Source organism: Crocodylus porosus, unplaced genomic scaffold, assembly GCF_001723895.1.
Source record: "Crocodylus porosus isolate Cpor-Errol unplaced genomic scaffold, CroPor_comp1, whole genome shotgun sequence".
NCBI lineage: Eukaryota > Metazoa > Chordata > Crocodylia > Crocodylidae > Crocodylus > Crocodylus porosus.
In genome coordinates, this window is record NW_017728943.1 from 40,032,019 (window position 1) to 40,045,491 (window position 13,473).

Consider the following 13,473-nt stretch of genomic DNA (forward strand, 5'->3'; position numbering starts at 1 on the left):
CCCCCCACAACCCCGCCCCCCAACAAATTTAAAAAAGGAAAGCAAGGAAGAGATATAATCCTTGTCACATGTTTAAAAACATAGTGAGAAACATGACCACAAGCATGGAAAGGAAAGAGCCATGGTTCACTGAGAAATGCAAAATAAATCTCTCTCCAGTAGAACAGCATTTCTAAAATGAACAGCTGCCTAATAAGAGCAGTATTCCTTGCCGTCCTATATCATACTCTGCTTAATTTGCTTATTGAAAATCATCATTATGTAGGAATTGGTTTGATTTGTGACTAGAAAGAAAAAAATGCAGAACTGGTATCAGGTAACATGCACACATCTCAGAACATACAAAAAGGAGTACAGTGCTCTTAACTGATTCCTGAAAAACTGAGCGTTAAGAGTGTTAAGTGAAACCGAAAATTTTTGATGAACCAAGGTGGTGACTGCGAGCGTTAACACGAAACCCATTAAGCACTAATTGGAATCAGGTATCAATGTAAAAACAAGCATTATAGCAAAACTATGCTAAATGACACAACGCTAAGCAGGGGTTGCCTGTCATATATCTAACAAAGTCCTGGTAATCTAGCGTGCATAGCATAGTATCTTTCTGCCATGACTGCTCTATTCTTATGCAGGTGGGGGTTGAGAATTTACAAATAAATGAAACTTCCCTTAGTATTTACCTGGAAAAGAGAGCATGCAAAGGAATTTAAAAGTGGAGGAAGGAGCTAGGTCACAGCTATTTCTTCCCAGCCACCCACTAGCTTTCCAAACCCCATACTGCCTTTTATACCTACCCCTGTAGCAGTTCCTGTAAAGATTCTCTTTACATAAAACCTAGGTAACACGCAGTCCATCCACATTTGTATTTGGTTGTTACATGGCTTTATTAAGCATTCTAGGGCACCAAGGCCCATCATGGTCCCAGCTGGGCCTTCAAGCTCTTAGCAGTGATGTGGCATATTGCCAAGGTGGGGTAAGGTTGGCCAACTGGCAAAATACCAATTTTAACATATTTTGCCAGGCAGGACCAAGATGTCTAGTCAGACAGTATGGAGGGTACTCACAGTTACAAGAGCCCTCTTTGCTGAGTTGTTCAACAACACTGAACACTTGTAAATTTTGATATGCTGACTGCTCCCAAGAATGGAGACAGCTGGCAGACCATGGCAGAACGCTAACACAATAACAAAGAGAATCAATGCCTTGAGTTTGCAAGGCTGACTACACGGGCTGCGGAAGTAGAGAGTCACTTTTTATTCTGAAGAATCAAGGGAATGTCTTGTACAAAAAAGGAAGATTAACATTTTGATAATTCAGATCACAAGTCCATTTAATATCTGTGCCTTTCATAGAGAAAACTTGAGTTCCAAGCACATTTACCAAATGACATTTCATTGCATTAAAGACACCTAACATTAAACATTTTTCAACAGCCAGAAATGCAGCAGTCCACATGTACAATCTGTTGATGTCTGTGCAAACCAACAAGTAGTTACTCAACAGGAAGTGCAGGCTCCTATATCTCATCTGGAATGAGAATGGTGAGAAAGGCTCACCAGCTGCTCTGTATCACTCCGACCCCACTACATGAAGTTCATGATGACCACATTTTAAATACAGCTCTGCTTCAGATATTTAAGCCCCATCTACTCAGGTTTTAAAGTGTATGATTGATCATAGTTAAAACCTGGTATAGTCACAGAAAGATTCGATCTCCATTTAGCTGCTAAGTGTGGTTGGGGCTGAATTATCTTTAAATTCAGGCAGTGACCCAAGCTAACACACATTTTGAGAACAGAGTTGCAGCACAGTTTGGCCTTATTCAAGCTGTCTGGCCAGATCATGCTACACAGCTGCCTAGTTTTCTACTTCTCAACATATGACATTTAATCAGTTAATTCATGTATTAACCAGCATATGATCACGAGCCAGGTCTTAAGAAAAATCTTTGATTCTGTTAATTCCACGCTAACAACAAACCACCCCAGGAATGAAGACCTCTGTTTATCTATAGGGCAAGCTTCACACAAAGCTACCCTGCCAGCATGTCTCAACCCAAACATAAAGGGGAACTTCCTCCCTCAATAACAAGGGCAGTTAATTCTCCAACTCACTGAATTCTTAGCCCCCTGTTAAGCCTGCCAATTAATGAAAAGCATGGCGGTGAATTTGTGATGTGAAAACTAACACGGACTAAAACTCATGGGTGACCAAACATCTTTTAGACAGGAATACCTGTTGAAGTGGGCTGAATTCATATAGATGACCTACATAAAAGGTTCTGAAACTCATTTAATGTCCTAAAACATTCAATCTCCCTTTAAAAAACAAGGTTTGTCTTCTGGAAAGGTAAGTCAATTAAATCACATATTTACCTTTTGGACTAAGTACAGACAGTCAAAAAGCCCACGGCTGAATCGATCCAATTTTTGCAGGTTAGTCTAAGTTGTGTAGATTGAACAGATAAGTAAGTGACCAGACATTCACTTTTGATTTTGGAAATGCAGCCACGTGCCTTCTGGCCTGGGCCAGAAGCTAGGGGGTGCTACAGCATGCCTCCCTGCTTGACTGGAGTAGACAACTTGGGTCAAGGTTGGCCTGTCTGCACTGTAAAGTAGGGTGGAGGTTTGCAGGGGAGATGCAAAGTATCATGGGAGGTTGAGGACTGAATGTTAACTTGACTCTGGAGGAATAAAAGGCAGAAGTTCAATAAACTTTACTTTTTGTAAAGCAGCATGAGAATACTGGTTATAATTTCTGGCTGTGGGACAAGAAAATGACCCAGTGATTAGAGATAGCAAACTGTAACAATACCTGTTTGAATTGACTGCAGGAGCTGAATCCAGAACTAAAGCACAAGTCCCTATCAATTTGAAAAAAGGACAAAACGCATTACAACAGAAGCAATGCTGAACTCATATCCAGAGAGGCTTGTATACGCAAAATCCTTGGCATGCCTGGCCATGGGTACTCTTAGACATACCCTACCCTCAAGTTCCAACTCCAGAAATAAGGCAATGAAGCTGATCTAGGGATACTGCCTCTGGCCACCTCTCCACAATGGTGGAGATGTTCTTGAGAGTGACTCAGAGTGGCTTGACCACTGTATTCCTGGGTTAGCATGTGTGAGTGGGACTGGCTGTATGGGTTGTGCTTGAGAGCATCCCTTCCAAGACATACTGGGGGACGTCTGTATCTTATGTGTGGTTCAGACAACAGAAGGGGGAGAAAAATGCATAGTCTGTTCACACAAGGTCACAATATGGTCCCTTTCATCTGAAAAGCACTGGGCAACAATAAGGTGACATAGGTCAGTCATATTACAGATGTAACTGTAGGGGCCCGACTGCATGGACTTTTTCTAACCTCTTAGTTATCTTATCTATGAAGTGGATGAATGATAGTCATTTCCCCTTCAGTACACTTATTATGTCATAGTTCCCTGTGTAACTGTTTTATTTTTTTTTTCTCTGTATAACTGCTGCGCAGCACTCTCACATTTATGTAACCTTGAAGTCTTAACCGTTAATCAAAATAAGCGCTTGGTACTGTTCTCCGCTGGCACTGAGCCACACATGTGCACTCTGTAAATTTCACTTCCTATCTAAAAGTGTCATTTCTGTAGAAATGAAACTTATGTAGAAAAATCTGCCTAGTAACTACTATGTAAAAGAAACTATCCTATCCCTGTATGCTTAGCTTATATCATAGTTAGTGTCACAGAGGCAGTCCAACCAACATCTATAAAGAGGCAAAGAAGCAGGAAACAGCAGAGACGACAACTGGAGGATTCTGTAGACCTGATCACCCTGCAGACCAGTTCTCAGCCTCCCCGCCTGGGCGTATCCCAGCGAAAACCAAGGCCTCGAAAACCCGACAATTGACAACGACTCACTGTGTTACAGTTTTGTATTCAACATCCCATTCATGAGCTGTTGACCAGTTCTGGAACTTAAGGAGCCGGCAGCCGCACCTAGCTTTGGACTAGTTCCAGTGTTGGAATGCAAGGGCTGGCTCTGGCACCCCGTGAACCAACAGACCCCCTTCGTATCCAGCATACTGTAACTGAAGAAACATCGGAGACTCCACTTCTCGACTACCTCTTATCATAGCTTAGACAGCATATCTACGCTTTCTGTACTTATATTTACTACAACTTCTTTCCAGCCAGCCTCCCCTCTTATTCGTAAGAGGGTGAGGCCAAGTGAGTGAATAAAACCTTTTGTTTTACCTTATATCTGCTCTGTAATAACTTCTGCTACTAACATCCCATCTCAATGAGCCGTTGACCAGTTCTGAGACTTTAGGAGCCGGCAGCCGCACCTAGCATTGGACTGGTTCCAGTGTTGCCACGCAAGGGCTAGCTCCGGAACCTCGTGAACCAATGGACATCCTATAGACTTATTACAAAGAAATTAACAACTTACTCTAAGTCGTCTACTTGTGCCAGCTCAGCGAACCTCGAGGGCGGCTATAAAGCTACCTCCAATCCCGCCCCACAAGCCGCGCGCTCGCCCGCTCGCAAAGCCCACGGCTCCCCTAAGCGGTGCCGGAACCGCTAGCCCGGCATTCCGCCACACCCTGAAGAATGTAGCTATAGCTGCTCAGCTGCATGCATGACAAGCAGTCACTTTGTGTGAGATAAGCAGGTAGGGGACTAAGCAAAACATTTCCAAATCAAATGTCATGGTTTAATGTATACAATATACATCTTTTTCCCAAAAAACAGTGGGTAGAAATTGGATTGCACATTATAAGCAAGGAAATATGGTAAAGGCAGTTTCTGCTGCTTGAGCATCTGCCTGGCAAAAGCAACAGTTGCTCTGCATGTTATCCACAGGGAGCAGAACAATGAGCAGGCTTGGCTCCCTAGCTGCTGCTATTCAGTTACTACAAGGAAAGACCTTTTTTCTCCATTCTACCCTTCAAAAACAAAGTGTATAACTTATTCCAGTGTGTACTGTATGTGAGCAAATAAAGTATGTAACATGGGACACTGAAAATTAAATGAATTATTTTTAATGGCCTCAATCCTAGGCCCAAGAGGTCCTGCATTCAAAAGAAATAAGCTCTGTTTTCAGTGATATGGTAAATAATATTCTTTTCCTTTTAGGAGAGGATGACAACAAATGAATCAGCAAAGTGAAGAACCAGTAGTACAATATACCGTGTTGAAGCAATATCCACTTTAACAGATCAGTTTTGTTCTAGTTTTCTCTTAGCTACATGACCCATTGCCCTTTTATGTTTTCCCATTTGTTTTTCAATGTACACGGTTATGTAACTGTTCTCTCTAACTCGTAGATTTCCAAGGTGAACAAAAGCTCAAGTGATTACATTCATCGTGGTCGCTAGGGTGATTTTTCGCTAAACTTGTACTTGGTGTTTTTTATAGTTTTGATCGCATACACTATTAAGCCAGCAGCAGTTAGGTTGATTGATTTGTTTAGACTCTCAATGAATGCATTTTCCAACCTTCGACAGAAGCAATAGTTCTAATAACGCAACAACAATGTGGATTAGAATGGAGTAAAGGTTAAGGGAAGAAAAGATGCAGTAGCTTTTTCTATCTGCAAACTGTGTTCTCTTTCTTTTGCAGGTATAGACCCTGGAATTGCTGTACTATGACAAACATCTCTTTGCCTTTTTATTCTTTTCAAAATATACAGTATATAACCCTAGAAGTACGATGAGATTTACAGATGGTAAATCCTGGAACATTTATTATATTATGACCACATTCTCCAACATTTCTATATCCATGTACATGTATGAGCGTTTCAGAGGCTGTATGTGTATGCACACATATGCATTTTCGACCATCTACGCTTGATTAAATAAATGTAATGCATACCAGGATCTCAATTATGGAGAATTTTAACACAATATTAAAGATGTCACAATGTGTTCTTAACTCTTCTCTTTCCTCGTTTTTACTGCCACACAGATCTCTTTGTAGTCTACTTTGAAGCCTAATTCATTCCCTATGCAGAATAGAACAGGCCCACAAAAAACTGCAGCCGGGGAAATTAAAAAGGCCAATCAAATCTCAAAGTGCAGGATGCAATTTCATCACCTCCACAATTAGGGAGCTATTTCACCACCTTATTTACTATATAACATTAGTTACCAGCATGCATTATTGACTCTGTTCCTCCCATCCCCATGTACACTTCCTTTTAAAATTATGAAATTACCAGGGTTTGGCCACATGTAGAGGAAGACATTAAAACAGCTGTGATATTCTGGCTTGAAAGCTTCTCTTCAATTTCTGACTGAGCTTGTATCAGAGACGTTACATGTTAGCAAGAAGGTAATTCTATCTAGTAAGTCTTTTCATCCCTAGCTTCTAACACAGGCGTGTCCAACCTTTTTGAATGTGGGGCCGGATCACAAACTTTATCACCCAGTGGGCCAGCAGGAGTGGGTGCTTGCACAGCCTGTCCAGTCCAGCTGCTGCCTGGGAGTGCAGGGGTCAAGGGGTGCCGCCTGACCCTGCCGTGTCCTCCCTGCCACCTGGACGGCCTGGAGGATGCTCCCACGCCTGCGCACCTGGGCTCAGCAGCCAGGGGGACATGTGGGGATTCTATAGGGGGGTGCGGGATGTGCAGGGACATCCCCCTCCTCCCTCTCCCCTGGGGCAGCCCGAGCCTGAGCCCAATGTCTGCAGGCGCAGGGGGGATGCGAGGAGGAGGGAGCAGCGGGCACGGGGGGGATGTGGGGAGGCAGGAGCAGTGCTGGCTTCCCACCCCGACTGCCACAGCAGCAGTGGAATCTCCTGCAGGCCCGGTCGCAGCGTCCCTCCACACCAGCATCCGCACCCCTGCGCCCACTGCACTGTGACCTACTCCAGCCCACACAGCCAGCTGAGACTGGTGTAGGGCAGGGCCAGCATGCAAATGAGGAAGGGAGGGGTGGGGCAAGGAAGGAACACAGTGAAATGAGGGGGGAGGGGAGGGGAGGAGCCGCACCACGTCAGCAACATCAAGCTGACGCAGTGCGTGTGGGAACCTTGTTCCTTCCTCACCCCTTCAGCAGCCATTGAGAAGCTGCTGAGGGGCTGGGGGAGGGACAAGGGGTTCCCATTGCAGCACTGCGGACCACAGAAAATGGCTTGGCAGGCCACACGGTGGCTCGCAGAATGTATGTTGGACGAGCCTGTTCTAACAGTTTGTAATTATAATTAGTATATTTATAGTCACTGTTATGCTGTGGAGATTTTAAACAAATTAGATTAGAATTTGGCTAATAAATTTTCACAAAGTACAGTAAAATCTATAGATGAATGATGTTACCCTTTTTTGTGAATACTACAACCTACAAATAAAAATGCACGTTGTTTTTTGGAAGGCAGAATGTAGAAAAAAATTTCCCCAGAATCCTGGTTGACTATGTGAGTGTCCAGGAGGTATGACATCCTTGAAGACAGCCTGGAGGAAGCAGAAGGAACACAACAAGGCTAGGTCCTAGACCCTTGCAAAGGCAGCAGTAAGGCTGTTATGTTTTTGCCGTATATATTTTTATGTATTTTACAGAAATAATAAAGTGCTGTTTCCACACCAAAAGACTCATTAAGATATTACAGACTTTATGCAACAGCTTGCTCACCCTCAGCTGGCTCCATGGCTCTTAAGCCAAAAGATATTGCCTCAACAGCAGCTGTGAAAGAGTTAAAATGGGAATCTGCTGCAGGGGAAAAAAGGCAGCTATCTTGGGAGCCATGAGCTCTAATGGCTGTTTGCTCTATCCTACCCTCTACTCCAGCAAAAGGGAGGCGGAGGGCAGGGATCAGCCTCCCCACTTATATGCACCCCAGCTTTGAAGGGCTGATTTTTTGGCGGATGTGTGCATGCTATACAAGAAAATAAGGTAATGACTGTCTATTCTAAAGCATAAGAAAGTTTTTGGCTCATATAAAGAGATATGCATTCCTGAGTCCTTTAGTCTTGCATTATGGAAACAGAATGAGAAAGAGTTAACTTCTATTAACCTCAACATAAAATTTGGGTGTATGTAAATTTCACACAAACTACATTAAGATCACAGAAGCGCAGATTTTATTTCCTATCGTTCTACTTTGTAAGTCTCGGTTATTGCTTATAAGGCCTCCATTAGGTAGGTATTAAGCCACTTTTGAACTGTATATACTTGGCACAGCGAACTTATTCCAATAGCTTTGTAAAATTATTTTTTAGCTCCGAAACAGACCATTTTCAAAAGAGACACCTTGTTTCCTCTAATTGAGAAAGCCAAGACAGCTTCCCAACCTGTGCCTCACAGATTTTTAGAGGTGGAAAATACATACTGTATTTGCAGATCTGTTATCACATCAGTAAGGGGAAAGATATGGTTCTATCATAAAACATACTGTTCTTAAAATCCCATGGGCAGGAAAGTGCCATTTCTATAAAAAGTTACTGTAAATATAGTTGCTGTCCTTCCAACAAACAACTTAATTGCAGCTGAGAGCCATTTTTATCCAGAGAAACTGGTTTAATATCTGGCATGTTACAATTTGTTGCGTAATACTCCCATATAGCATGTGACGTGCTAGATTTGGTTTTCTCTCAAGTGGCGAATAGTATTTTTGCCTTTTGAACCCTCAGCTGTGCAGTGAATAGTTGGTATCACCTATGCTTGGCATTTGTTTTTTATTTAAAAAAAAAAAAGAAGAAAAAAAAGGATTTGTCTGGAAACAAATAATTGTCTTCAGTAAAAGGAAAACTGATTAAGATCATCAAGGTGAATTTTGACCTCCTATGCAATTTCGCCTGGTCTGGGCATTGGAAGCCAGGTGCAATCCAGGCGCACAGCTCCTGCGGCCCCAACCCAAGCTGCAGCTGGCTGGGAAGGGCCCTGCCCACATGGCCCAGCCCAAGCCAGCCCCCACCCCACCCCCACACCCACCCTCAGCAGCACCTGCAGGCCAGCCCAGCTCAGCCCTGCAGCCCCAGCCCTGGGTGATGGAGGCAGATAGTGTGGTCATGCTGCTGGGTCTGGCTATGTCCCTGCCATGCAAGAGGCCAGTGGGGCAGAAAACTGGGTAGACCCTGACTGGGGTCCCCATGCCCATGGGAGAGAAGGGGAATGGGAAAATTTAATCCCCCTCCCCCTCAGCCTTTGCCTGAGGCTGCTGCCTTGGCCAGTATCTCGCCACATCCCCCTCCTTCGGAGACAAACCTGGCAAGGGCTGCTATCCCGTTCCCTCCTCAGGCATACTTTGGCTGGGGTCCCTGCAGGCCAGGGTGAGGGTTTAAACCCCTCCAAATCATACTCAGCAGCCTACCAGGTCCTGGCCATGCCCTGCCCCAGGCCCCCAGTGAGCTTCTCTCCAGCTTTGCATCAGCTGCAGAAGGGAAGGGAGGGCTTGCTTTAGTGGCCCCCTGGCTTCTAGCTTGAGCCACTGCAGGCATGCGGCTGCATTTCTGGAATCAAAAGTGAATGTCTTCACCTGCAAATCGGTTCGATCTACTCAGGTTAAACTAACCTGCAAAGACAGAATCAATACAGGTTCAGGCTTTCTGAATGTCTGTACTTAGCCCAAACGGTTTTGAGCATTAGATAAGGAGAAAAGTAGACCAGTAAGGGTATCCAAGTGAAAGGTAAGTATGCATAAGCCATAAAGCAAGTTTAAGTATATGTTGCATAGCTTCAAAGTTTAATAGCAACCCGTGATTCAAAAAATAACATTTACTTCTGGATCACCGACACTGTATACGAAAAGGCTTTAAAGGAAAAAAAACTAGTAGTAACTGATAAAGGAAGAATGAGATAGAAGCAAAGAGAAAAATATGAAAAACCCTGAAAAGAGAGACAAGTCTTGTTCAGATTGCAGAAGATAAGGTTCTTGTATGGAAAAGGATGAGCTGTTGGCAAGGAAAGAAAAAAGGACCAGTGTAATGAATGCAGAATGTCAGGAGCAGATAAAGAAACAAGTCAATGAAGCAAGTGAGAGAGGACAATTTTCTGTCAGATTCATACAGGAATAGGGGTCAGTGAAGCTGAATGGTGATAGCAAACTTGTCTGTGCTCTTCTGAAAAACCTAAGTCAGGCAACAGCCACATTCTGTATGCACAAAAGAGACTTTAAAATGTCATTGTTAAGTCTTCACTTGAGTAAAGGCCATGACGCAAATTCAAGATCCAAATTAAAACTTCTGAAAGTTCTGAGAATATTAGTAACTGTGATTTTGGACTGGACACATTTCTCATTTTGAGACCATATGTTAGCAGTATATGTACCTGGCTATAGAAGGGCACTCTTTTCCCACACTGTCAGAGGTCCCAAGGATCACATATGAATATAAGATAGTCTTGTTAAGTTATAAATGTATTTCAATTACATGCATACACAAATCCAAAAACATTAATACAGTTTGACACAGCACGTTTTACTTGGTCCTGTGTTATTATTCAGCAGAGCCATCTTGCTTATTAATTCCTTTAAAAAATTCAGTCATAAGACAACTGACATGTTTAAGTTCAAACACAGCATCCCATAAAAAGTTAAAGTTATGAACATATTTACAATTTTAAAGCAGATGACATCTGACACTGCCCTGGACTATCCTAAATTCTGGTTAGTTCCAGAAATAAAAAATAAGCAGCATCTGTCTGACTGATATTAATTCTAGAAGGATGTACTTCCTACAGATCTTTTCACTACTTCTGTTTAAACAAAATAAAATATTTATATCAATGCGTTCCACATCAGCACACATATGTCCCCTGCTATCAAGTGTCCACATGAAAACACTTTGTTCTGAATAATTTAGTCATTTGCAAGCTCTCAAACAAACAGACTCAAGAAGAATCCGTCAAAATCTGTCAAATCAAATCAAATATACCTTCAGTCTTTTTATAGCTGAGGAAAAACAGGTTTATCTATTAAATTATGGACAGACACTAGTGTATGTATTTTGATAATTGAAAAGAAAGTACCAAGGACTTCTAAATTGGCCAAAATATTAATGTAACAATCAGCAATTAAGAACCCCTGAAAAATGACAACCCTATTTTAACTCAAATCCTAAAGTTCTCTGAAGCAATATTTATAAATATATACAAATTCTGAGTCAAATTTTCCAAAATGATAAGAAGCCTAATTAATCCATGTCTGCTTATTCTTAAAGGTGAGATTCCAATACCTTTATTTATACTGAGTAGCCTTTTATTCCCTGAGCATAACGGATTCTGACCTCAGGGTAGTTTAAAAATGCGTATTTCCAAAATCCCCTGCTTTTAATATGACTAAAATACAAAATGAAATTGTTAAGATTATTCATGTGGGCAACGACTAAATATTTTTTACATAAATTGAATACTTCTCTGTGATTTTTCTTTTTTAAAATCGGAATCATATTTCTCAGAAACACCTGTTATCTGCCTCCTTTATGCTGCCCGCTCCATTACCAGCAAGATAAAAGTGTGAATTATTGTGTGTTGCAGAAATCTACAAAGGAAAAACAAGAACTAAGAACTTTATGAGAAACTGCAAAAGTTCTGCATTTTACTTGTTTATAACGTTGAGTTTTTTCTTTGTCATTTGCCATCTTAAAATGCAGACATTGAATAAAACCCTTCATCATTACTGAAAATAGAAAAGAAATGTGTTATACATTATACATTGTACACATTGTAGAAATGCAAAAATGGAGAAGGGGCAGCATCCCATATAGGGATGGGTGCTCTAGAAAAGACTTGAAAAGCTAGATAACAAAAACCCAAAGAGCTGGACTGAACAAATAAGGCCTCCCATACAAAATGCCATTTGCTAAATAAAGCAAACAGAATGCTTCTTTGGAAGAGGCTGTACTCACTCTTTATTTGCACACCTTTAAAATCACATTCTGGTCTCCTGCAATGCCACTTGAATCAACATGACTACACAAAAGTAAGCAAGGGCACAAAGCAAGGGCACAACACAGCATGGTATGCTTATCACAGGCTCCATTTTGCATTAAAACAATAATTAAATCCTTGCGTCTTTTAAAATTTCTTACCAAACCCATACTGAATAGAGTGTTATTTCCAAACGGGAGCTGGTATGCCATGGGTGCTATGGCAAATGATTGACAGCCCAGAGGTCGCAAGTTTAAGGCCATAAAAGAAGTGCTCACAGCACGGCCACATCAGATTCCAGCAAATCTGTGAATTCTGCTAAATGCTGTGTCACAAAGACACAAAAAAGGAAGGATTTCCAAACGGTGATTGGTAGAAACTACTAACAGTGTGCTGCTTAGGTAAAAGCTCCAAGGTTTTCAAATACGTTGAAAAGAAAGAGATACCAAAGCAAATTTCCTCTCAAGAAAATAAGTATCTACATTATGGAAACTGATTATCTATTTATCTGAATCATAAAGCTTCAAAAAAAAAAAAGATGAAAAGAAAAGAATGAATACCAGCTCCAGCTTTCAGCAGATACTCTGTCAAGACATCTCCTTCAAACAGACCTTGACTACATAAAACAGTAAAAGCTCTGAGAAATATCCGTAACTTTAGGATAAATAATATACTATATAAAGAACAAATCTCTTATGCAGGTCTAATCCTAAAGTAAAAGCAATCTTCAGCAAATTAAAACTGAATTTCCCTGTTCATTCTACAGAGGAGAGCTGGCCTCTTGGCAATCTCTCTAACACCTGCTTTTGTTTAAAAGATAAGAGTAACTTGCTATAGTTTTAGCATATTATCTGTATAGCAAACAACTTTCAGAATAGCTGTAACATAACCAGAAACGCCCAGTAACTGTTTGCCTTCTGTGACTCAGAGATTCAGGATATAAATTAAGTAGGGGTAGTAATTGGATTTGAGAGCTCAATTATGGACTACTGGAGGGGAAGACCCAAAGAGGGTCCAAAAAGGTTCAAACACAATGAGAAACTGGAATTAAACAGCTGCATTTAACCAGCATACTGATCTGATTTGGATGCACTACATTAACCTATAGGCAAAATGGTTTGTTGTACATTTGTATGCATACATCCCTAAATCAAACTTTATAAAACAAATGGAAAAAACTCACCTTCCCATTTTTCCCCAGCTCCATTTCAACTATTGCAACAGGGTTGTTTATTTGATCAACGTGTCTTGACTGCGACTTCAAATCTACTCTCCAATTTACATTTCTCAAGGTGTTGTCCCACCGGCTTTGATTTATCAGGCTCTCTCGAATCTTTGTTCTGTGGCTTTTCCAAAATTTTGCAATGACTGCTGCTTGTTCTGCTGTGATACCTCCTTGCTTTTTGGTTTGGGCAGTAAGAAAGGCTTCCAGTTGGTTCAAATCCATGTCTGCTGAGGCTACTGACTGGAAAAACAAGAGAAAAAGAAGGTTACTTGAATTTTTAAAAAAAATCTAAACGGAACGCTCTAAAAGAAAAGTGCATCCATGCATTATGAGACTTTTAACGATTTATTTCTTTAAAAGAACTGTGCAGGAAATCTAATACCCCAGCAAAATGTGTAACTTTCTCT

At 41.5% G+C, this 13,473-nt stretch overlaps 1 protein-coding gene across 1 annotated transcript in view; it reads right to left on the reverse strand.

Annotated features, from left to right (window-relative positions):
- COMMD1 (copper metabolism domain containing 1) overlaps positions 1 to 13,473 on the reverse strand; it is a 142,501-nt gene that overhangs the window by 91,753 nt on the left and 37,275 nt on the right. Inside the window, exon 2 of the mRNA XM_019549206.1 lies at positions 13,025 to 13,306. Within this exon, the coding sequence (XP_019404751.1) occupies positions 13,025 to 13,306 (282 nt within the window). The remainder of the gene's footprint in view (positions 1 to 13,024; positions 13,307 to 13,473) is intronic.